We start from the raw sequence: 20606 nt of genomic DNA on the forward strand, positions 1-20606 counted from the left end.
TTCCAACTTTCTTCCTTCTCCCACCTTCCTCTAATACCAATCGCCTCTTAGTGCTGTCACTTAGCGGTTCCCTAGCCGCCCCGTTTACCCACCGGCCCTCCCAGCAAAACTTCCTCTACATTATTATTTGGTTTCCGCTCCTCATCCATCTATCCGCGGTACTCAATTCCGACCTTGGACTTCCTCCCCCATTAAATACTCCTCGTTCGCTGTTTCACAAGGAGATAGAGAGAAAAAGAACAATTAGTGCTGGTCTAGTCCGCTTGCCCTCTGTCACTGATTATCTGTCTGGATTCCCATCATGGCGAATGCGTGAGTATCTCCCTTTTATTGAAACACACCTGGCCACGTCTCCCGAGAATCCAAGTTCAGCGGTTGACGCTTTTCTAACCATCCACAGCATCGGCTCAGCATGGCGGTCCTTTTGGCATACAATGACTTCTTATGATCGCCATGCTTCCCATGACTCGCCGTATCGAACCGGTAAACATGTGCCTCTTAGTCAAAGTCGACACGAGCCTCTCACATCCATTGCAACAAGCGCTATCGAATCTCGACCGGATCTGACTTCCCCGTATGATGACGACCAGCCGAAAGGCTCAAATGGCTGGTCCGGCTCCCCTACGGGAGGGGGCTCGCCCAATCGCCCATACTCTCCTGGAATGCGATCACTGTCATCTCAGAAGCGTCAATCCGCAGATCCCAATGCGGATGGTGCTCCGGAGATCCAGATGCAAAGTTTCCATGATGGTGCACCGCCCCCTCCACCCATCGCTCATTCATGGAGGAAGATTGAGAAATGGCTGGAAAATAATTACCAGGAGCTTTGGGATAATCTATGTGAGGGCTGCACCCAAAATGACATTAACGAACTGGAGCACGAACTGGACTGCAGCCTACCGTTGGAACTGCGGGAATCTTTGATGGTCCATGATGGTCAGGAGCGGGGAGGGTTGCCCACCGGTGTCATCTTTGGCTGCATGCTTCTGGACTGTGAGGAGATCGTTCAAGAATGGAAGAACTGGAGGGTAGTCAACGAGGAGTTTTTGAGCTCATCTATGATGAACGCTCCTTCAAGGCCAACTCCCAGTTCATCGTCCGCCGTGCCCCCTGCCCCGGGTGCTAATGGTGCGTGGAGAAATGATCTGCTCGAGCGACAGGACTCGCAGCCCCCCGGTGCAGTCCAGAAGGCCTATGCTCATCCGGCTTGGATTCCCCTGGCTCGCGACTGGGGCGGCAACCATATCGCTATCGACTTGGCCCCAGGACCTGCTGGAAAGTGGGGACAGGTTATCATCTTTGGCCGGGACTACGATTGTAAATACGTTGTTGCTCGGTCCTGGTCTGCCTTCCTTGCTATACTAGCAGATGATATTTGCAGTGGCAAAGTTTCTGTGGATGAAGAGACGAATGAGATGAAGCTTTTGGAGTTCAAGTCGCAAAACGTGGAACCCCCCTACTTGGAGATCTTGAGGTGGAGGGCCGATCAGAAGTACGGCAGGAGACAACCTAGGCGCAAGGCTCCGAATGGCCTGGGTTTGAGTACGGGTGGCAAGTCGGGCAAAGAGTCACCCTATGGCAGCCCAACGCCCAGTGAAGAGCGTGGAAGGTCGCCGCATCGCTTCCCCAACCGGGGGTCTACTCAAAGTCCTAAGACTCAATTCGGCATGTCAAGTCCGCTGGCTCGCGTCACAGAAGAGGCACCGAGCCCGGTACATACTGTTGAGGAGACTGGGCTTCCAGAAAAGGCCGCTAAGGAGAACGAGGAAGAGCGTTCATCCGAAGACTTGATGGAGGTAGCCACGCCTCAAATCGGCGGAAAAGAGAACGAGGGAGCCGGAAAGAGTGAGGAGGAGCGCCAGTCATTGGAAGCGGACAAGGCGCAAAAGCGTGATTCGAATCAATTGTCTTCGGCCACTGGCTTGGACGCCGAGGTCTTGGGTGAAATGAAAAATGTTGCGATCTAGACCTCGTGTTGAGCGATTATTGCTTTTATGTGGCTCCTTTTTTCCCGGCGCGTCATCTTCATCCTTTATCATGAGCACCTTGCTTTTGCGTTCTTAATGAGGAGTTTTCTGATCTTGTCTCCTTCCAGTCCAAAGTGTCCCAGGCGCCCCTCTATGAAAGTTGATGGATTTGTGTGAACCCTCTTCTGACCTACATGTATAAATCTTTCGCATTGTCCTACTCCATGATTCCTGTGGCCGTCCGTTTTTCCTCTCGATTCTTATATTCTTGTCATTTGCAACCTTCAGCAGCCTTATCTTTCTAACTTGGGATGGTCACCCGCGATCTGTTTTCTCCACATTGCTGTAACTTTACCTCAACGATGATGCTGTATTAGTTTTCTTCAAAGTGCTTTTTTTTTCTTTTCTGGATTTCTGCTGTAGACTCGCGCCTCCGGCTTCAATGTGGTAATACTTCTTTACGATGGTCGACCACTAGTATGAAGATGTATCTCTGTAGTCACTTGAGTGATTGACTCTAATATATCCCGTATCACGCTCCGGCATTGGTTAATGCTTCTAGCCCCAATCGCGCCAAACTGTTTCTAGCTCACCCCCTTCCGAGTGTGGGCTTGATTGAAATAGCATCCGGGCATACTCCAAACCTGGGTAGTCCATCACCCGAACTTACGGCGCGACCTGCTCAGTTGCCACAATCACTGCTGCAGATGCAGATTGGTTACACACCAACATCAATGACTACAGCCAAGCAAGGAGCTACTAGTCCCCAGCGCCGTTATCGCAATCCCGCCTTGTCTCATCAAGGTAACCATGCATCCCCCAAGATGGCAGGACATCTTTCTGCAATTATGGCAGGCTATCCGGGAAAGCCACTCGATTTTCAATCCCAGTCGTCATCATCGTCATCAGCATGCCTATAACTCCTCGCGTTTCCCGTTCGAATTGAGCGCTTCCCCCGATCCCTGCGCTCTCCATCATCACTATCATCATCCTCTGACCCATCAGTCGCCCCATCACCAGCCCGGAACTTCTCCTGAGCAAGAATCCCCTTCCAAATCAACCTCTTCTCCAACGTAGCGGTGCTAAACCCATCTGTTCCATCCCGACCACCCGACCCCAGCCCCTCAAACCCAGTCACGCGCTCAACCCCAACCCCATCCTTAAACCCAATCACGCATGGTAGAACCCGGATCTTCAGCCGCTCCACCACAAACGGTGTATTCCGCACATCTACCCGAGCAAAACGCACCTCATGGTGCCGGGTTGCAAGCGCTCGAATATGCTCGTCCATCGTGCCGCAGCGCGCAAAATCCGGATGCGCGAAGTGAATCACGCATCGATGGGTCTGCGTGGTGAAGTCTAGTAAGGCTTGATCGCTGGAGATCGTGGGGTACAGACTGTCCTCGAGGATAGTGTGATCGCGGGTGCGGCTGTCGTTGTTGTTCTTGTTGTTCTGGGCTGAGGCGAATTCCGCATTGAGTTGCTCGATGCGGTGCGCTCGGTAGGCTGTGTCATCTTCGTTCTCTAGCGCGTCGAAGAGAGCATCCGAGTCGGCGTCGTGGTCATCTTGGTCTCTTGCGGGGGGGTTGCCTTCGAAGGCGCGGCTCATGGCTGTGGTGGGTTTCCTTCCGTTGTGGGTTACGGTTATGAAGATGAGTTTTCAGTGCAGAGAGTGAGGCTGAACCCGATGGTATATGTTTTCAATTGAAGGGATAGGACAAGCCTTGAGGAGACAGAAACAAGAGAGGGGATATATATAGTAGGTATATGTTGATGATAGAGAACGACGAGGGGAGGGCGAAGCACACGGTGGGTCGGAGGGGTAGTTGGAAGCTAAACACTTTCCGCAAAAATAAGGGCTTCGGAGGTTGACTTTGAGTGGGAGATAAGGAAGGTCTGACTGAAGAAAATATATGTAGGGATATGGCTACAATCTTCAATGTGAGCAGTCGATTCCCCTTTGTGACTTGATTGGGGGGGCGGAGTCTATACGGAGGCAGAAGAATCTACGGCGGGCTATCGGTCGGTATGGACCGCCTTGAAATTCCCAATGCTGGTACGATACGGAGTATGGAGGAAAGTCCCTGAAAAGGTACCGCCGCTTCGGTCAGGTACCATGTGTAATTAATCATTTCCACCAGATCCCGATTCACCCTGCAATAGGACAAAACGTGGCACTGTGAGAAAGATCAGAGATGATCGGGAAACAATCGACCAAGACACAGGTAATGTGAACTTTGAAAAAGCCCAAAGCCAAGCATGGCACACCGTCACAGAGAAACATGAATCCACTGTATGTATGTATGTATTGGAATGACAGCCAAGATTAAAAATAACCGACTTGTACGCCGCATCCGGAGGAAGCGGCAGTTCCAGCCCAGGCGGGAAAGGGAACCTTTTTTTTCATTTCCCAAGTAATTTGCTTTTCCCCCTTCGCCTTCGTTCGCGATATTATTATTATTCTTCTTCCCTGTGGTCTTTCTTCCTGCCCCCGGCTTATCCTCAGCCTCTTTCTCGACTTTCTCCTCGTGTCTCCCCCCTCTTTTCCCCCCCTCGTCCTCCTCACATCCTCACTTCCCCCCGTTCTTTCAAAAGTGCCTGGCTGAGTAGAACGTATCTCCGGGCTGGTGTTTCGTGTTCTTTTTTTATACTTGCGGGTTTTCTCTCCTCTTGACGCTCGCTCCGGCGCCGCCACTATCACTTCATCCCCGACTCGCCTTCGCCTTGCCACGACTCTTCCTCGTTCCCACAGGCCTATCGTTATCAATTATCCCCTTCGCATAGACACTCATTGAATCCAGTCACCATGGCTGAAGGCAAGAAGACCGACGACTACACGATCCAGATGGATTCGATAGACCAGAGCAACAAGAGCTTCGAGGCGCCGCCGCCGCCTCAGCCCAGGAGTCCGCCGTCGGGCTCGCTGTCCAACAACCCCATCTTGCCCGTCCTGGCCTATTGTGGATCCTCGATTTTGATGACCGTCATGAACAAATATGTCTTGTCCGGCACTGACTTCAACCTCAACTTTTTCCTCCTCTGCATCCAGGTATGTTGGCTAAAATCGGAGCACATGATGGGTGTGTGTTGGATGTTCAAAGGCTGACCGCTGTTCGATTTTGCCTGCAGTCTCTCGTTTGTATCATCGCTATCCAGACCTGTAAATCATGTGGTTTGATCACTTATCGCGACTTCAGCGCGGACGAGGCTAGAAAGTGTAAGTGCTCTGCCTGCTCTTTAGATCCCCTCGCGCCCTCGAACTGACGTGCCTTTGATTATCACTAGGGTTCCCCATCACTCTGCTCTTGATCGGCATGATCTACACGGGCTCTAAGGCGCTTCAGTTCCTCTCGATTCCCGTCTACACCATCTTCAAGAACTTGACCATCATCCTTATCGCTTACGGAGAGGTGCTGTGGTTTGGTGGCTCCGTCACCGGTCTTACCCTGTTCTCTTTCGGATTGATGGTCCTGAGCTCTATCATTGCCGCCTGGGCTGACATCAAGCACGCTGTCGAGAGCAATGGCGATGCGACCGCCAAGGTGTCTACTTTGAATGCAGGCTATATCTGGATGCTGGTCAACTGCCTCTGCACGTCGTCCTATGTTTTGGGCATGCGCAAGCGGATCAAGCTGACCAACTTCAAGGACTTTGACAGTACGTTACTCAGACTAAAAACATTGTGGCTCAAAAGCATCCTTTACTGACCTGCTGTTCTCTAGCCATGTTCTACAACAACCTTCTGTCGATCCCCGTCCTGATCGTTCTGTCCGCTTTCTTGGAAGACTGGTCATCCACCAACGTCAACCGCAACTTCCCTCCCATGGACCGCAACAGCATCGTTTTCGCCATGATCCTCTCCGGTTTGTCGTCTGTGTTTATTTCCTATACCTCCGCCTGGTGCGTTCGCGTCACTTCGTCGACCACTTACTCCATGGTTGGAGCTCTGAACAAGCTTCCCATTGCTATCTCTGGACTTATTTTCTTCGATGCCCCTGTTACCTTCCCCAGCGTTTCGGCTATCGTCGTTGGCTTTGTTAGCGGTATCGTCTACGCCGTTGCTAAGATCAAGCAAAACGCTAAGCCAAGGACTGGTGTCTTGCCGACCGCCAACCCCCCGGTCAGCGCCAGCAGCCAGAGTATGCGGGACTCGCTGCGTTCCTAAATCGATTTGCCTAGAGATCAACGGGATGGTCGGGTCGTTGTGGGCGACTGCTCCGGCTTGATCATTGTCGAGGTTTCTCCGTACCGAGTTCGAGAATGTGCTCGTTACTCGCATGTGATATGTGATTCTTCGTTTCGTTGTAGTTGGCGGGGGCTGTTGTTCAAACCCTGAGTCACAGTCTTCATTCCTTCCTCGGCAGGTGTTGGTGGTTCTGTATTCAATATCCACGCGCCGAGCTACCTGAAAGGCCTCCATTTTGCTGTTGTTGGTCTTTCAGCTTTGCTTATCAAATATCTGCCCCGATCATGACCCTTTTCGTATATTCTTTTTGTTTCCTTTATCGGGCTGCGCAGATGGCTTCCATTTGAATATCGTCTAGTAATGCCGTGGATTGATATGACATGTCTCATTTTTTGCTGATCATGGCGTGTTCCGTGTTCTTGCCTGTGGCGTGGCCTCGCAAAGTAAGGTTTCGTGCGGTTGAGGATTCATCAAAAAGGAAGGCCTTTTCTGGTGTATAAGCCTGTATATAAGAAGTTTTTTCTTTTTCTAGTGCCTTTTTAATAAACTTTATAGAATTGAAGCGTCTTTTTTTGGGGATGACAGAAGATTACTCCGTGGCAGGAGCACTAGTCGTCGAGGTTGCGCTCAGAGTTCTTTCTAGATGATAAGAAGTCCCATGGAGCTTCCCGTGGGTATACTACATGGAAATAGTATTGAGCATTCTGAACATATCTGTGAGTTGCACTCCTGAGGGCAAATGGTTGCTGTAGAGTTCCATTACCTATAATCTTGTTGAATTACTATTACTATTAGTTCTGATGGATCTCCGTCCCTAGTAAGGGGTCCGGTCCTAGTACCGTCATCCCGCAAATCCGACCCTCTCATTGGTCCATGCGGCAACCAGCAATCATAGAATTTTGAACCGCATGCCTCCACCGTAGTACCTTCATCGCAAATATATATATCGGTAACATATATATATAATCTGTACTGTACACTATTCCTACCTGAAAAAGAGAACCCCCTCCCTCCTTCCAGATCCATCCCTAATATCAACTCTCTCCCCTGCCCCTAATAACACCCTGACATACCCTAAAACACCAGACAAAAAAGAAGGAAGGGAAGAAAAAAAACGAAAAGAAAAGAATGCCCAAGTCCAAAAAAGCTGGGGTCTCATCCCCAGCAGGCCAGCAACAGCAACAGCATCCAAAAAAGCATCGCAAAATGGCATCATTTGCCAAGCTTTCGACTACTACAACTACGAACCCTGCAAAGCCTAAAGCCGCTCAGAGTGCTCATCACCAACCTGGCTCGGGTAATGCTAAAAACAGCAACAATGATCGGAAGATGAAGAATTCACAGCAGCAGCAGCAACAGCTGCAGAGGAATCAGCGGCCTATTGTGCCTTTTGGGAGAAAGGATCGGATTTTGTTGGTTGGGGAAGGTGAGTTGGGTTCATCCTTTCTTCCCATTCTACTTTCATGTGCCCTTCTTCCGGTTCGATCGATGCATGCGTTGCCTTATACATTCTTGATACTTGCTTTTGTGCCTTCCTTTCTTTTCCCTTGCCCCCCGGCCCCCGGAGAGCAAATGCTCAGGGTCTGCGGGCCAAGCTCACGTTGGCCTTTGTCTACATCCTACTTGCTATTCCAGCATCGGGGAAAGGGGGACCTGCCCCAGAGAACCATGACATAAAGTTGTCTTGTTGGACCGCAGTCCTAACTAGATTGGTGTAGGCGACTTCTCCTTTGCCCGCTCATTAGTCCTCCAGCACCGTTGCAAGAATGTCATGGCTACCTGCTATGATTCCAAAGACACGCTCCACAGCAAATACCCCAAAGCTGGAAATAACATTCACGATATACAGTATGCATTTCCCAAGGCGACGACGGAGGAGCTTGCTTCGGACAGTAAGGAGATTTCATCCATCGGCGGCGATGCAGGAATTGTGGGAACCAATGCACAAGGGTTCCTTGAGGACCAGGCGCAACGTCGTGGACCCAAAGTCATTTACTCAGTTGACGCTCGAAAACTCGGTCTTCCTGCGGGTGGCGGTAAAGAAATTCGGACAGGCTTTCCACGACAGGAGCGAAGACGCCCGGCCTGGAAAGAAGCAAAGAGCGGCGCCTCATCTGCACCACAAGGTGGGCCGTGGGATGTGATTTGCTTCAACTTCCCCCATGTCGGCGGTATCTCCACCGACGTCAATCGGCAGGTGCGAGCCAACCAGGAACTCTTGGTGGCGTTCTTCAAAGCGTGTGTGCCTTTGTTGTCTCATCGCCCCGAGCGCGTAGATAGTGATGATGAAGACGACTGGGATAACTGGGAGGGTTCTGGAGTTGAATCAAGCGGGGGTGAGAACGATCATGATAGCAGTGGAGACGGCAACCAACTGCGAACAGCCAATACCACGGGGCAGGCGACATGCCGAAATAGAGTGGAACCAGGTCAAATTCTAGTGTCGATGTTTGAGGGTGAGCCTTACACCCTTTGGAATATCAAAGACCTTGCAAGGCATGCTGGCTTGCAAGTGGTCACCAGTTTTCGATTTCCGTGGGCCTCTTATAAGGAGTATTCCCATGCACGGACGCTGGGCGACATTGAAGGAAAGGATGGTGGAAGAGGCGGCTGGAGGGGGGAAGATAGGGACGCGAGAATGTACGTCTTTGAGGTCAAACATGAAGACCATCCGGTGATGAGAAGGAACGCCCCATCTTCCAAAGCTGGGCAGAGTGCGAGAAAGAAGAGGCCAAGAGATGCATCCGACAGCGACGACAGCGAATAGGAAATGCCAACTCGAACTATTCCTTGCAGATAAAAATTATACTGTCCGTTTCAAACCAGATAAGGAACATGGCCAGTTGCAGCCGTGCATAGCCTTGGTACGCGTTCCTTATTACATGATGTAGACTTTCTTCATATCACCCTCGTTGAATACTTCACCTGTCGTAGGGTCCTTTACTTTACCAGCCTCAACACAACCGACTTTCTTGCTCATCTCCAACAGCCGTTGCTGGCCGTAAATCCTGCCATTTGGGAGCACAATCGGGTCGTTCTCAACGTAGCTCTTCGTGTGGTGAGCATATGGCATGTTACGTGCGAGCTCGTTAAGCTCGGTCGAACAAATTGGACAAACAGATGTTGTTGTGGACAACGAATTCGAACTGGAGGAGGTATAGGCCGAATGGCACGAAGGAGTTTTGAGAGCCGACAATCCCGCAGACAGAGCGATGTGTAACAAAGGACGAGAAGATAGTGACAAAAGCTCATGGTGAGTGCGGACAAAGAGGTCGGAAAGATAGGCCCATCGCTCGTGAGCATACATCGACTAGGGGTGAGTTAGTTTGTACAGTTTTCCTGAGAGTGTGTTCAATATCCCCATTACCTTGTACGGCTCAGCTTTGGTGTCCGGAGGAAAAGCGAGGAGTCCTGCAGCTCGATGAATCTCCACCGACTGTGTCTCAAGATAAGGCGCTAGATATCTCTTGGCGTGGATCATAGCGTCATTGAATCTCTCTTTAGGCCCCGTCCTGACCATTTCAATGTATTGCTGCAATCGGAGTTCGAATTCCAGATTATACTGTAATTTTGGGTTAGGCTTGGACTCTGGCATATAGCTCCGTGATCATTGTTGGATGTTAGACAGACCTGACTCTTCTTCAGCGCTGCTTTATTCTCGCCACACCATTGCAGGGCATCTTTCGTTTCACCAGTGCGTAGACTCTCGGCAATCCGTTGACACTGAACGAAAACGTTGAGATCTACAAGATCCTCGATCTCCTTTTCACGGGCTAATTGCTGGGCACTTTTGATATATCCGGAACGTAACATATGATCTATCATGAGCCTGTCCAAACGGACCCTCGCCCACTGATCGTATTGGACGTCTGCCAAGCTAGGAATCTGGTGAAGTTTCTCTAGGTGCTGGATACGCTTCCGGGACTGCTCTTGAATTTTTCTTTCCTCCTGATGTAGATTCTCCATTTTCCGTTTCAAGCCTTGCATGCGGGAAATCATAGCATCGAGCGCAGCAAGAGCTTGGTCAGGCGTTTGTTCATTTGATAAGGATGCATTGGCGGTCTCCTTGAGTGCGGGGAGGACGTACTCCTTTTCTCGCTCGACGAGGCGCTGAACAGACTTGAAGTTCCGACGTGCAAGCTCATGTGGTAAGCGCAGGAGAGGTTGGTCCTGCAAGTAGTCGACAGTATTAGTATCAGAATGGGTGCAAGCCAGCAATAGGTAGGGGACGAAGAGTTCAATACCAAGAGCAGATGGTTCTCCGCATTGAGCCGAGTTGAAGTAAGTTCCGCAGCCATGGTAATCAAAGATACGGTCGGTGATTGAACTTCTAACTGGGCAGTTATAAGGCTAAGCAGCGCTCAGATGTGACGTGACGTAGACATAAGTGAATTGAGGGTAAAGAAATGGGGGAGCAGTAGTACGAAGTTGCCCAATATGGTGACCGGAAGTGATGCGGGGACACCGCCTCCGGTCACGGGCCTCCAGTCACGGTACCCACGCCCAACTACGAAGAGGTTCACTCATATTCAAGGACCAAGCAGGTGGAAGAAGTAATTGAAACGAAAAAAAGACACTGGCATACAGAACCGCGACAAACATCTGTTTAGTAAATAGATTCCCTTTTCAAACCCAAGACTCCAACACAAAGAAACAAGTATGTTACAGGAATCATACCCAAGCGACGCTCCAACAAGCCAAGACCGATTGTATAGCGGCCGCTCCCCATTCTGAGGCAGGTAAAGAACTTCCCGGAAGCGTTTAATCACTATCGTCGCTCTCTTCCTTCTCCTGCTTGGACTTCCGGCGCTCCTTCTTTTCCTTCTTCTCCTTCTTCTTGCGCTTGCGCTCGGCCCGTTCCTCGGGCGTCTCACCTTCGTGGCGCTTGCGCTTCTTCTTCTCGTCGTCGTCGTCATCAACATCCATCTTGTTGGGAGAAGAAGGGGTTTCGGTTTGCTCAGCAGGAGTAGCGGTTTCTTCTTGAGCAACAGGTTGAGCCACTGCCTGTGCGCCTTCTTCTTCGGGTGCGCTGTAATCCTTGTAGTCGTTCTTCCATTTAGCAGGCGTAGCCTCGTTAGCACGACCGTATTTCTGCATTATTTGTCAGCAAAGCCAGAACATATGTGAGTATTCCATAGGATAGCTTACATCCAGTTTTCCGGCGGACTTGAGCTTCTTCTTCTCCAAAGCCACAGGCCCCAAACCCCAGCGACGCGGGTACAGGTCGCGTTCCATGATACAACGCTTGACCTTGGCCACAACGCCGTGATCGCAGGTGGACAGCTCAACGGTCGACATTTGAGCGATACCGATGGCAATAGCCTCACCCTTAGTGGTCATGAGAACTACCTCTTCGTTGACCTCAATACCAGCCTCTTCACCAGAGTCAGCAATTCAATTCGAACCATATGGAGAAGACAAGATCTTACCGAAGCGGAGGAGACCAGGGACCATAAGCTTAGCACCATAGCATACAGCGTTAACAGCACTGTCTTTGACAACGATACGCTTGTACGTGGTGAGAAGAGTCTCCAGAGGTTTGATGACCTTCCTCAAATAAGACTCGTCCCGCTGGTTGTCGTACATCCATTGGGCGTCCAAAACGTCGTGTAGAGTCACCATTCCACTGTTCTCATCCATGGCACCACTGCGAACACGGCGAAGTTCCTGCATGTGCGCACCAACACCGAGCAAAAGACCCAAGTGGACACAAAGGGTTCTGATGTACGTTCCGGCTTCACAGCTGACCCAGAAGACACCGAGATGCCTCTCATTATCGAACTCGTAAAGCTTGCTTTCGTGAATTGTCCGGATACGAAGCTGACGCTTAACAGCAGAGATCAATGGCGGCCGCTGGAAAAGGGCTCCAGTCAAGGTCTCAAGAGCCCGCTTAAACTGAGCCTCGCCACCGGGGATCTTATCATGTAGGCGGATCACGCAAACGTATTCCTTTCCGGCACCCTGTTGGGATTTCACCAGGCGAGTAGCACGGTCAATGCAGACAATCAAGCAACCGGTGACCTTGGGGTCGAGGGTTCCGCTGTGACCAGTCTTCTCCGCCCTTTACAGAACTAGTCTCAGTATCGTGAAGACAAGAGGAGAACGTAATAGAAGATTTACCTCAGGATTCTCTTCATCCAAGCAACAACCTCATGACTGGAGGGGTTTGAAGGCTTGTCCAGGTTGATGACACCGGAGTTGATGTACGACTTCAGGTCACGCTTCAGAGGAGTGCTACCAGCAGGAATTGGCGTGAAGTGGCCGGTCCTGACAAGCACTGATATCATAAATCAGCACCAGCTACATTGATATGAGATGTGGATTTGAAGTGAACGTACGCTTGTCATAATTCTTCAGAAGAAGCGGCCACTCCGACGTGTCGATTTTCGAGGCACTAGCCTCAGGCTTGATTGAGTAGTCCATCTCCTCCTTAGCCACTGCGACCGCCATTTTAAACAGGCTGGCTTGAAGGGTGCAGAGATAACTGGGTTGTTGCGCGCGTTGAGGGAAGGCGCAGGAAAAATTGCACTCTCCGGACTAAGTTTTGTTCTCGCGCTAGCGAGGAAGAAGTCTGGGAAATTTTGAAGTGCGGCGAAAGCTCCTGCGACTAATCAGGTTAGAGCAGAAATTTTACCCGCCGGGCCAGCATCCCGTGACTTGTCTTTCGCACGTTGCAAATTTCGTATCCGTACGTCTCATTGTGTCTTTGAAACATGTATTTTTGAAGAACTGTATCGGAAGTTGACAATTTTCATTACTTGGTGGTATAGTAGGTATTAGTCTACTTGCGTCGTGCCTACTCAAGTATCTGCTACTTCTCTTTTAATAAGGATTCTAAGCATCGGAACGACTTCAAAAGCTTTGCAAGAAGTTGACAGTCGTATTGCATTGAGCCCTTGGCTCATTCAGCATCGAGCTAAATACGACTGTATTAAACATTGCGCGCTTGACCTGACCTCCCCACTGGACTTGGAGCGACTGATCAACCTGGCAGGAACGACGTGCCTTATTCAGTCACCACCAAGTCTTCTTCCTGGCCCTCTTCTGCTCCAAGGGCTCTGAAAAGACGAAGCCCAACTTCCCGAAGAACCCTGGGGCTGGTCCGTCGCACGGTAGGCGGTCCCAAAGGCGCGAGGTTCGCTCCGCGGCTTGCGAGCAGCAAAGAACCGCCTCACAAATTCTGGAGTGACGAGGTAATTCTTACCACCTCCGAAAGTTGGATAAATACGGGTAAGAAAATCGTAGAAGTGGGCAGCTACTATGCCCATGCCGTCCCTTAACGCCGCAGGCCATCCGGAAACGACCAGCGTTAATGTGAGCATTGCCCATGGCAAGAACTCGACGGGTATTTGGACGATGAAAAAGCTCGCCTTTCTCCCTCGGTTGTCTTGGGAATACGTGTAAACGAAAGCCATGATCAACGCTGAGTCGAGAAAATATCAGTATAGGCAAGCATAATTTTGGTACCACGGCAAGCTCACCAGAAGTGAAAATTACACTATTCAATAGACAACCTGCCGTGAGCTTTGGGCTGTCAGTACTGGCAATTCAAGGAGGCTACATTGGAAAGCAGGAAGGGTCTATGAAAATAGTGACAAATCAATAGGATATATAGTTATAGAGATGTAGGGCACCATAACCACCAGTGTGAACAGGTTCATCACACTAGCTATCTCACTGGTCGTCCCACCATACCCACAACGCATATAGCTCCGGTAAAAATCAGTTGTGGAGCTATACGGGATGCAGGGGCGATCTCCCTCGTTTCCAGGAACCGCTTCAGCTGATGCTGCGCTGGGCGGGCAGATATACGAGGTGGCAAGTAAACAGATGAAAAAAAGAAATGACAACAATAACAAAGATAGGCGCAGAGCAAGATTGGGAGACAACGAGGGTCGAAGTCATCGCTTGCAGATGAGACTGGGATGTTCCCACAACTTACCATGATGATGGAGGCTACGAAGGACACATAAGTGAAAAAATCACCGGGTGCACTGAACCGGGGAGATTCAGTCTCCAGGCGACTGCCATAGGTAAACACTACCGGCAGTTAGCACGCCCGTTCATCGGAACAGCGCAAAAGCCATACTAAAGTAGAGATCAAAGATCAGGGAAAGGCCTGGTCCAGTGATCATAAACGGCGAGAACAGCCTCCATATCTCTGGTAGAGTCTTGAAGACAAGGCGACGAAGGAACAGTACATAGTAACCGCTGAGAAGGCCACCATGTACCATTATAGACTGTAGAAATGTAAGTGCAGTGAGTGTTCTAAAAGAGAGTCAGTTATGGGTCCTGATATCAAACACGAGTGATGTGGCGTACCTAGTAACAGGAGGAGCAGCCCAAAACTGGTCCATTGTAATTGCAAGGAAGCTGCTATGATGAGCAGTCACGGTTATAATCCTGTGATCTGAGTACAGATACTATTCAAGACACATCATTCAGTGTCACCGAAAGGGACGCGGCGTTCAGAGTTGTTTTAACAACAACGAAATTGGGTCAATGGGAAAGAAAGAAAAGGACAGAAAGTAAGTTCTTATAGTGTGTGTATTTCCTAGCTCCAATGCGGCATCTGTTTATCCGTTCCGGCATGTGTGCGACCCACAGGGTTATACCCATTGCGGCAGTTTATATCATCATTTCTGTACGTAATGGTGTCCTGGTGTTTCAGTGCCTGGTTAATTGATAACTAACTCCTCCGTGGAAAAACTTCAATGACTAACTATAGCCACCCTATATTTCAAGCATAGCTGGGTGTAAATTGATTGTCATATCCAGGGATGGGTCCTTAGTGGTCCATGATGCTCCTGGAATAACGGGTTACTAATGCTACTTGCGAGCTAATTCAGTATGCAATGTGTCGCTATACACCCCATCTCTCAAAGAAGCACCGATCTACGAAGACGTCCTGTTCGACGCCCGGAATTGCCGTAGGACCCAATAAGTCAGGGTAGTGGTGTCAAGCCAAGTAAGTTCCTAATAGACCAGGAGGCTCTTTCCTCTATTCGATTGTTGGCCTTGGCCGCCGCTTCTTCATCCTGAGACCATGAACCCTACAAGGGGCTAGTGAAAGCGGTGCCTCGGACGGCAAGTCGTCCGTCCCTGCCCTCAATCCAAACATCCCAGATTGCGTAGCCTTTTCCGGATTTGGGTTTGCCGCATACTGCCAACTCCTCATCAACATATAGAGGAGCTATGTTCCTATACTCAATGTGCGTGACAGCCAATTCAAACTTACTCAGATGGCCCTGCAGAGCCGCGAGAAGCAACGCCAAAGTCAACGGCCCATGTACGAGAAGGTTGCGGTAGCCTTCAACGTCTTGTGTGTAGGTTTTATCGATATGTATAGAATGAGCGTTGAAAGTAAGAGCCGAGAAGCGGAACAGCAGGGTTTTGTTAGGTATGAGTCTGTGGAGAAAGTATGAACCTGAGGGTGCTACGCGCCACCGAGCACCGTTAGCAAAGATTTAGTGACTGGCAATCTTCGAGGAATCTCGCACATCTTATAGCCCTATTTTCCATGTCAAAACCAGCCTTGTCATGACTTAATTGCTCGGGAGTCTTCTTGCGCATGAACAATAGATTCCTAGTCTCAATGACACAAGCATCGCCAACGTCTTCCTCGGCTTCCTTCCATATCCGCTCTCTAATATTGCGATGGTCTTCGCCCTCTTGAACTGCGCCGATCCGCCTTTCAATTCTGACCATAACCTTCTCTTCGCCTGACCGGCCCTTCATCACCACGTCACGAATAGTTTCGATACAAACGGCGCGGCTGCCATTGAGAACCAGGCCGTTTGGGGTGGAGAATCTGACACTTCCACCAGCCCACAAGCGCCTATCAAAGGGACTCCCTGGGGCATGTAAGGTGTCTGTACCGTCTGGAAGGATCTGCGACAACGTGACCTGGGGAGGGAAGTAGACTAGATGGTGGCCTGCTGGCACGGGAAATCTGCTGTGTGCGGAAGGAAGCTCATTTGACGCTGGGGTTAGCGTGGGAAGAAGTTCGGCCAAAGTTAAGCTCAGGAGGAATGACGGTTGGGGATGTAGATAATCAAAAGTCAAGGGAAGGCGTCGTGATGTCAAATCTCGATGTAGCCTTTCGGAAAGAGACGAGCATGCACGTAATGAAGCCGGCAGTATCCGCCATTGTCGTTGCTGTTGTTGCTGCTGCTGCCATGAACGCAGTAATAGTCGCATCCGTCTGGAATCCAAACTGAACATGCGCATTTGGACTAATAAGATCACCAGGCCCTAGCGGACAGATTGAACCATCAAAAACAAACAACTCGGAGATGATTACACGGGCGTAAACGAGTTCGAATTTCGACTAGTTATGTCAGCCGCAGCTGTGGAAAGGAACAACTCACAAGCTCTTGGCAGGAGTACAAAATCGTGAGGCAAGCAACCTAAACCCAGTGGATCTCCGAAGTACTCATAGCCCTGTCATGGAGCCTCTCAAGGTCGCATTCCTCGGCCCTGTCGCGTCATTTTCCCACCAGGTCAGAAATTCATCAGGTTGGATTTCACCATAGTCATATTACTAACCAACCCTTTAGGCCGCAGTTGAAAGCTTTGGGTCTTCAGCTGAACTTTTACCCCACGTATCGTTTCCGGACGCTTTCGCAGCATTGCAAGGAGGCAGAGTCGATTATGCTATCATCCCTTGCGAGAACTCAACCAATGGCTCGGTTGTTCAGACTCTAGATCTCTTGGCGGACCCGAGTGGCCTCTACAGTGATGTGAAAGTGTGCGGGGAACATTATCTGACAGTTCACCACTGTCTTCTCACTCGAAAGGGTCTCTTCCCACCTGGTCAGCGAGATTACAGCTCCATCACCAAGTTATATACCCACCCGCAGGCATGGGGCCAGTGTGATACTTTTCTTGAAAAAACTTTTAAAGGCATCGAAAGACAAGATGTCTCGTCAACCTCCAAGGGCGCTGAGATCGTGTCGAAGGAGACGACAGAGCGATGTGGAGCAATAGCTAGCCGCTTTGCTGCCGAACATCACGGTCTGGATGTATCAGAGGAAAACATTGAGGACAAGGCCAATAACACCACCCGCTTCCTGGTGCTCAGAAATGTGAAATCGGAACGTACAGGCCAGCTGGTCTTCCAATATGTCAACGGTTCCCCAGCGCAGAGACAGACTTCTACTACACCAACAGCGCAAAAGACTTTGATCTCATTCATGATTCGCCAGGACTGCCCGGGTGCTTTGGCAGATGCTCTCTTGATCTTCAAGGATCGTGGCATGAATCTGACGAGCATAAATTCTCGACCGAGTCAGATAAGGGCGTGGAAGTATGTATTCCTGGTCGAAGGCCAATACGTCCCAACAAGTGAAAATGCGGATGCGGTATCTAAGATCATTGATGGGCTACAATTTGTAACTGAGGGTTGCAGGCATTTGGGAACATGGGCGGATCAGCTCGTATATGTCTAAGCGTCGTTACTGGTGAGGAAAGGGTGCAGAGGGTTTATAGTGCTTTTGTAGCTTGCAATACTTCATATAGACACATCATATCGATACCCGAATAAAAAAAATGAGTTCTATGAAGCAGTTCAATTGCCGTGTAGGCCTCGTGTGTCATGCGCAACCAAATTTACAGGCATCTACAGGACCTGTATATAACATGAAAAGGAAAGCAGGATTGGTTTCCTTCCGTTATAAGAAGAAGCGCACACAGAAGCAACAAAAGAAAAACACAACGAAGAAAGATCCAGTGCTAACAAGCACTGGAACCAACAGTCTAAACGCGCTAGCCCAAGTGTTATACGATCGACAGCCCTTGATGAACAGTTATAGGTTCGACATAACAGATCTATCATCCTTTCGAACTGGAATATAAAACCTAGTGCCACCCTAGACTGTCTACATAACCTCTGTGAACATGTTACGGAGCTTGGATGGCCCTGCTGCTATGATGTCAGCAAGTTGCAACGATTGCACAAATAAGGAAGCACATACTTCTAAGCAGCTTCATAGGAGATTGACTGGGCAACGGCAAGGTGTGTACCATTGCGGCCATGTTGCCGGGAGAGCCGCCATCACGAATCACGGGGCGAGCCGTCAGAAGGTCCGAACTGGAATCTTCTGGCCGTTCATCCTCGCTCTCTGCGAGGCCGCTGAACCGTCAATCTATAGAGAGTGGTTAGCACACGAATAACACCGATACTGAGTTAAACATACCGTCGTAGAATTCATCCTCGTCATCGTAGTCAGCAAGCTGTTCAAAGTTGACCTTGTACCGAAGGATGGCTCCGATACCACCGAAACCTTTGACAAACTGGTTTCCTTCACTGGACTTGTCGGAGACGAACTCCAGGGTTGCTCCAAAGTCCTTGTAGCTTTCAGCAAGCCACTCAAGGAACGACTGCTGCTCGCTCACTTCCATCTCAGCGCCAGTCTCCTTGTCCATGAACAGTTCACGGTTCTCTTCCTGTGACTTGGTAGTGTGGATGACGACATCCGAACCGCTGGAGCTCTTGAGAACGTGCCGGGTAACGTCAAGGTTCTCATATACGATCAGTGTCTCCGCCGCACCAAGCTCCAAAGCCTTCAATGTATCGTCAATGCCATAACAGACCTTTCCAGTATCCTGACTGATTTCTTCGAAGTACTTTCCGATAAGCTTCTTCTCCTGAACAAATTTGACGTTGCTCAAGGTCTCAGATGCCAGTTCGATAGCCTGGTTAAAGCCGTTCTCGCCACCATAAGACACGTCGACAACCTTGATGACCTTAGCCTGCAATCTCTGGTCGAACATATCGGACTGATTCAGGTCGTTTTTAAAATCGGCAGAACCGGCCAAGATCAATCCTGCAACATTGACCTTGTCATTGGTGATGTAGTTCTGGACAGCCAACTCGGCAATCTTGCGTACGTAGTTGTGGCGCTTCTCCTCACGAAGACGAGCGAAACGCAATGCTGACTGACCACCACGGCCGTGTTTCTTGGGCAGATCAACGCTCAACTTTTGCAGGATTTCTCTGGTGTTGCCGCTCAAGGTACCGAACAGGGCACCGTTTCCATCCATGACGATGAAACCAAACTTCTGATCGGATTCAAGAAGCTCACTAAGAGCCTCAGTGTGGAACTTGTTATCACAGAGATACAACGAGGTGTTGATTGGCTTGAAAGGCTCGAAATCAATGTTGATCTTGCGCTCCTTTCCTTCAGAGGTGATAATTTCACCGCAATAAACCACTAGACCATTCGGCGGCACCTTATTGTAGAGCTTGAGACGTTGTTGCGTCGAAGTAATAGCGGAAAGGACGGAAAGACGGTTGACACGAGACTTGATGTTAGACGCAGTGCCCTGTAATATGTGATTAGCAACTTTACTAGACTGGCCGTGTCTCCCTCAGTCAAGCCACTTACAAACTCTTCCGCCAACATCTTTGCTGCTCTAGAAATCTGATCCTTGGGGGCTGCAAAGAAGAACCGATGATTAGAAGTATTCCAATGACGAGTTGACTGGACGGAAGACGTACGAATGATAAGAGAGATCATGGAGGTTCCGTTTCCTCTAGCGGCCTCAAGCCGCTTAATGAGTTTCTTCACCTTCCATATCTCGATGTTCTTCTCCGCTTCGTTCGGCTGAGCCGCGCTCATGTTGGGCGAGGCAACAATATGATACGACCAGAAGACGTTAAGTGTGTGGCTTGCTGGTGCTAGAATACTAACTGTCAGCGGTGAAAAGAGAAAGGGAACTGAGGTTACAATGGTTCTATGACCTCAAAGACAAAGGTGAACGGGAAAAAGATGATTAAGTCACATACCTCACGGCTGGTCGATTTGCCGTCCAAGTCCAGCGGGGTGTTTAAGCAATTTTCATCAGGCACCGTGGGGGGGCGGCCGACGACACAAGGAACGACGAATGGGCCGGCGGTCGCCTGTTTACGATGACATAAGCTGGAACTCGCACAAGGGGGATCAATAATCACCACAACGCTTGTATAGAGGCCATGCGATCCATGTTGAGGCGGGGGAGAGAAAAGCTATGGTTATATAAAATGCGAGGGAGAATCGAATCAAAGGCCTCTGCATTTGCATCATTGTTAGGCTTATCGATCTTACTCAACATAGCGACCGCAAGGCTTCAAAGATCAAGTGGGATGGATCGGAGTGCGGTTCCTGGATATACCATACTCCGTAATCCAGATACGATCCAGCGTTTGCGAGTCACTTAACCGGAGAACTGCACCGAGAAGTTGGTGAAGGATTGCCCGAGGCTGTGGCTCATTTCATACTAATACTAACGGTACTACTGCCCACGTAACGTCTTTGTCGGTGTTCCTAAGAGTGGGCTGGGAGGTCGCTACCATTCGGTCTACCTTACCTATCGACTAACTAGGTCGCCTACTATCATATTTCATATATGGCACAACCTAGCATGAGCCTGGGTCTTCACAGTTGGTCATCTCTCTAAGATCAATGATCAGT

At 49.8% G+C, this 20606-nt stretch overlaps 10 protein-coding genes across 10 annotated transcripts; 5 read left to right on the forward strand and 5 right to left on the reverse strand.

The window, feature by feature from the left end:
* BDQ94DRAFT_12225 (SMI1/KNR4 family protein) lies at positions 1 to 2386 on the forward strand. The gene is made up of 2 exons (XM_026763796.1): positions 1 to 312; positions 401 to 2386. Exons 1-2 carry the CDS (start codon positions 302 to 304, stop codon positions 1965 to 1967), a joined length of 1578 nt encoding a protein of 525 aa, XP_026628319.1. The 5' UTR covers positions 1 to 301; the 3' UTR covers positions 1968 to 2386.
* A 1-nt stretch (position 2387) lies between these two features.
* Positions 2388 to 3688, reverse strand: BDQ94DRAFT_12226 (thioredoxin domain-containing protein). Its single transcript, XM_026763797.1, has one exon. It carries the CDS (start codon positions 3574 to 3576, stop codon positions 2848 to 2850), a length of 729 nt encoding a protein of 242 aa, XP_026628320.1. The 5' UTR covers positions 3577 to 3688; the 3' UTR covers positions 2388 to 2847.
* Positions 3689 to 4422: 734 nt separating this feature from the next.
* gmtA (GDP-mannose transporter) lies at positions 4423 to 6804 on the forward strand. The gene is made up of 4 exons (XM_026765653.1): positions 4423 to 5016; positions 5097 to 5184; positions 5253 to 5624; positions 5690 to 6804. The coding sequence occupies exons 1-4, from the start codon at positions 4774 to 4776 to the stop codon at positions 6130 to 6132; spliced, it is 1146 nt and encodes a 381-aa protein (XP_026628321.1). The 5' UTR covers positions 4423 to 4773; the 3' UTR covers positions 6133 to 6804.
* A 555-nt stretch (positions 6805 to 7359) lies between these two features.
* Positions 7360 to 8920, forward strand: BDQ94DRAFT_168945 (25S rRNA (uracil2634-N3)-methyltransferase; the record flags this gene model as incomplete). Its single annotated transcript, XM_026771181.1, has 2 exons — positions 7360 to 7579; positions 7872 to 8920. The coding sequence occupies 2 exons, from the start codon at positions 7360 to 7362 to the stop codon at positions 8918 to 8920; spliced, it is 1269 nt and encodes a 422-aa protein (XP_026628322.1).
* A 55-nt stretch (positions 8921 to 8975) lies between these two features.
* BDQ94DRAFT_12258 (FYV10 family protein) lies at positions 8976 to 10631 on the reverse strand. Its single transcript, XM_026763805.1, has 4 exons — positions 10398 to 10631; positions 9784 to 10323; positions 9521 to 9715; positions 8976 to 9463 (listed from the first exon to the last, which is right to left on the reverse strand). Exons 1-4 carry the CDS (start codon positions 10449 to 10451, stop codon positions 9032 to 9034), a joined length of 1221 nt encoding a protein of 406 aa, XP_026628323.1. The 5' UTR covers positions 10452 to 10631; the 3' UTR covers positions 8976 to 9031.
* Positions 10632 to 10914: 283 nt separating this feature from the next.
* On the reverse strand, positions 10915 to 12603 carry cbf5 (pseudouridine synthase CBF5; the record flags this gene model as incomplete). The annotated part of the gene is made up of 5 exons (XM_026771182.1): positions 10915 to 11244; positions 11302 to 11528; positions 11583 to 12214; positions 12274 to 12430; positions 12492 to 12603. 5 exons carry the CDS (start codon positions 12601 to 12603, stop codon positions 10915 to 10917), a joined length of 1458 nt encoding a protein of 485 aa, XP_026628324.1.
* Positions 12604 to 13163: 560 nt separating this feature from the next.
* On the reverse strand, positions 13164 to 16353 carry BDQ94DRAFT_158588 (uncharacterized protein; the record flags this gene model as incomplete). The annotated part of the gene is made up of 7 exons (XM_026768973.1): positions 13164 to 13576; positions 13635 to 13677; positions 14096 to 14193; positions 14243 to 14421; positions 14476 to 14501; positions 15240 to 15390; positions 15629 to 16353. 7 exons carry the CDS (start codon positions 16351 to 16353, stop codon positions 13164 to 13166), a joined length of 1635 nt encoding a protein of 544 aa, XP_026628325.1.
* A 138-nt stretch (positions 16354 to 16491) lies between these two features.
* On the forward strand, positions 16492 to 17688 carry BDQ94DRAFT_12347 (prephenate dehydratase PHA2). The gene is made up of 2 exons (XM_026763815.1): positions 16492 to 16655; positions 16713 to 17688. The coding sequence occupies exons 1-2, from the start codon at positions 16602 to 16604 to the stop codon at positions 17601 to 17603; spliced, it is 945 nt and encodes a 314-aa protein (XP_026628326.1). The 5' UTR covers positions 16492 to 16601; the 3' UTR covers positions 17604 to 17688.
* A 440-nt stretch (positions 17689 to 18128) lies between these two features.
* BDQ94DRAFT_140610 (translation termination factor eRF1) lies at positions 18129 to 19973 on the reverse strand. The gene is made up of 4 exons (XM_026765654.1): positions 19943 to 19973; positions 19655 to 19834; positions 19542 to 19591; positions 18129 to 19479 (listed from the first exon to the last, which is right to left on the reverse strand). Exons 2-4 carry the CDS (start codon positions 19773 to 19775, stop codon positions 18313 to 18315), a joined length of 1338 nt encoding a protein of 445 aa, XP_026628327.1. The 5' UTR covers positions 19776 to 19834; positions 19943 to 19973; the 3' UTR covers positions 18129 to 18312.
* A 4-nt stretch (positions 19974 to 19977) lies between these two features.
* On the forward strand, positions 19978 to 20453 carry BDQ94DRAFT_140611 (uncharacterized protein). The gene has a single exon (XM_026765655.1). It carries the CDS (start codon positions 20129 to 20131, stop codon positions 20351 to 20353), a length of 225 nt encoding a protein of 74 aa, XP_026628328.1. The 5' UTR covers positions 19978 to 20128; the 3' UTR covers positions 20354 to 20453.
* The last annotated feature ends 153 nt before the right edge of the window (positions 20454 to 20606 follow it).

The sequence above is a fragment of the Aspergillus welwitschiae genome (genome assembly GCF_003344945.1).
Source record: "Aspergillus welwitschiae strain CBS 139.54b unplaced genomic scaffold BDQ94scaffold_10, whole genome shotgun sequence".
In the NCBI taxonomy this organism is placed as follows: Eukaryota; Fungi; Ascomycota; class Eurotiomycetes; order Eurotiales; family Aspergillaceae; genus Aspergillus; species Aspergillus welwitschiae.

Bases quoted from the DNA above. Each gene is read 5' to 3' on its own strand.
- BDQ94DRAFT_12258 (XM_026763805.1), bottom strand. From the start codon at position 10,451: ATGGCTGCGGAACTTACTTCAACTCGGCTCAATGCGGAGAACCATCTG. The intron at 10,324-10,397 runs GTATTGAACTCT...GACTACTTGCAG, and splicing joins CGGAGAACCATCTGCTCTTG to GACCAACCTCTCCTGCGCTT. The intron at 9,464-9,520 runs GTAATGGGGATA...ACTCACCCCTAG, and splicing joins CCAAAGCTGAGCCGTACAAG to TCGATGTATGCTCACGAGCG.
- BDQ94DRAFT_12226 (XM_026763797.1), bottom strand. From the start codon at position 3,576: ATGAGCCGCGCCTTCGAAGGCAACCCCCCCGCAAGAGACCAAGATGAC.
- BDQ94DRAFT_12347 (XM_026763815.1), top strand. From the start codon at position 16,602: ATGGAGCCTCTCAAGGTCGCATTCCTCGGCCCTGTCGCGTCATTTTCC. The intron at 16,656-16,712 runs GTCAGAAATTCA...CCAACCCTTTAG, and splicing joins TCGCGTCATTTTCCCACCAG to GCCGCAGTTGAAAGCTTTGG.
- BDQ94DRAFT_140611 (XM_026765655.1), top strand. From the start codon at position 20,129: ATGCGATCCATGTTGAGGCGGGGGAGAGAAAAGCTATGGTTATATAAA.
- gmtA (XM_026765653.1), top strand. From the start codon at position 4,774: ATGGCTGAAGGCAAGAAGACCGACGACTACACGATCCAGATGGATTCG. The intron at 5,017-5,096 runs GTATGTTGGCTA...TTTTGCCTGCAG, and splicing joins TTTTCCTCCTCTGCATCCAG to TCTCTCGTTTGTATCATCGC. The intron at 5,185-5,252 runs GTAAGTGCTCTG...GATTATCACTAG, and splicing joins CGCGGACGAGGCTAGAAAGT to GGTTCCCCATCACTCTGCTC.
- BDQ94DRAFT_140610 (XM_026765654.1), bottom strand. From the start codon at position 19,775: ATGAGCGCGGCTCAGCCGAACGAAGCGGAGAAGAACATCGAGATATGG. The intron at 19,592-19,654 runs GTACGTCTTCCG...TCTTCTTTGCAG, and splicing joins CATGATCTCTCTTATCATTC to CCCCCAAGGATCAGATTTCT. The intron at 19,480-19,541 runs GTAAGTGGCTTG...CACATATTACAG, and splicing joins AGATGTTGGCGGAAGAGTTT to GGCACTGCGTCTAACATCAA.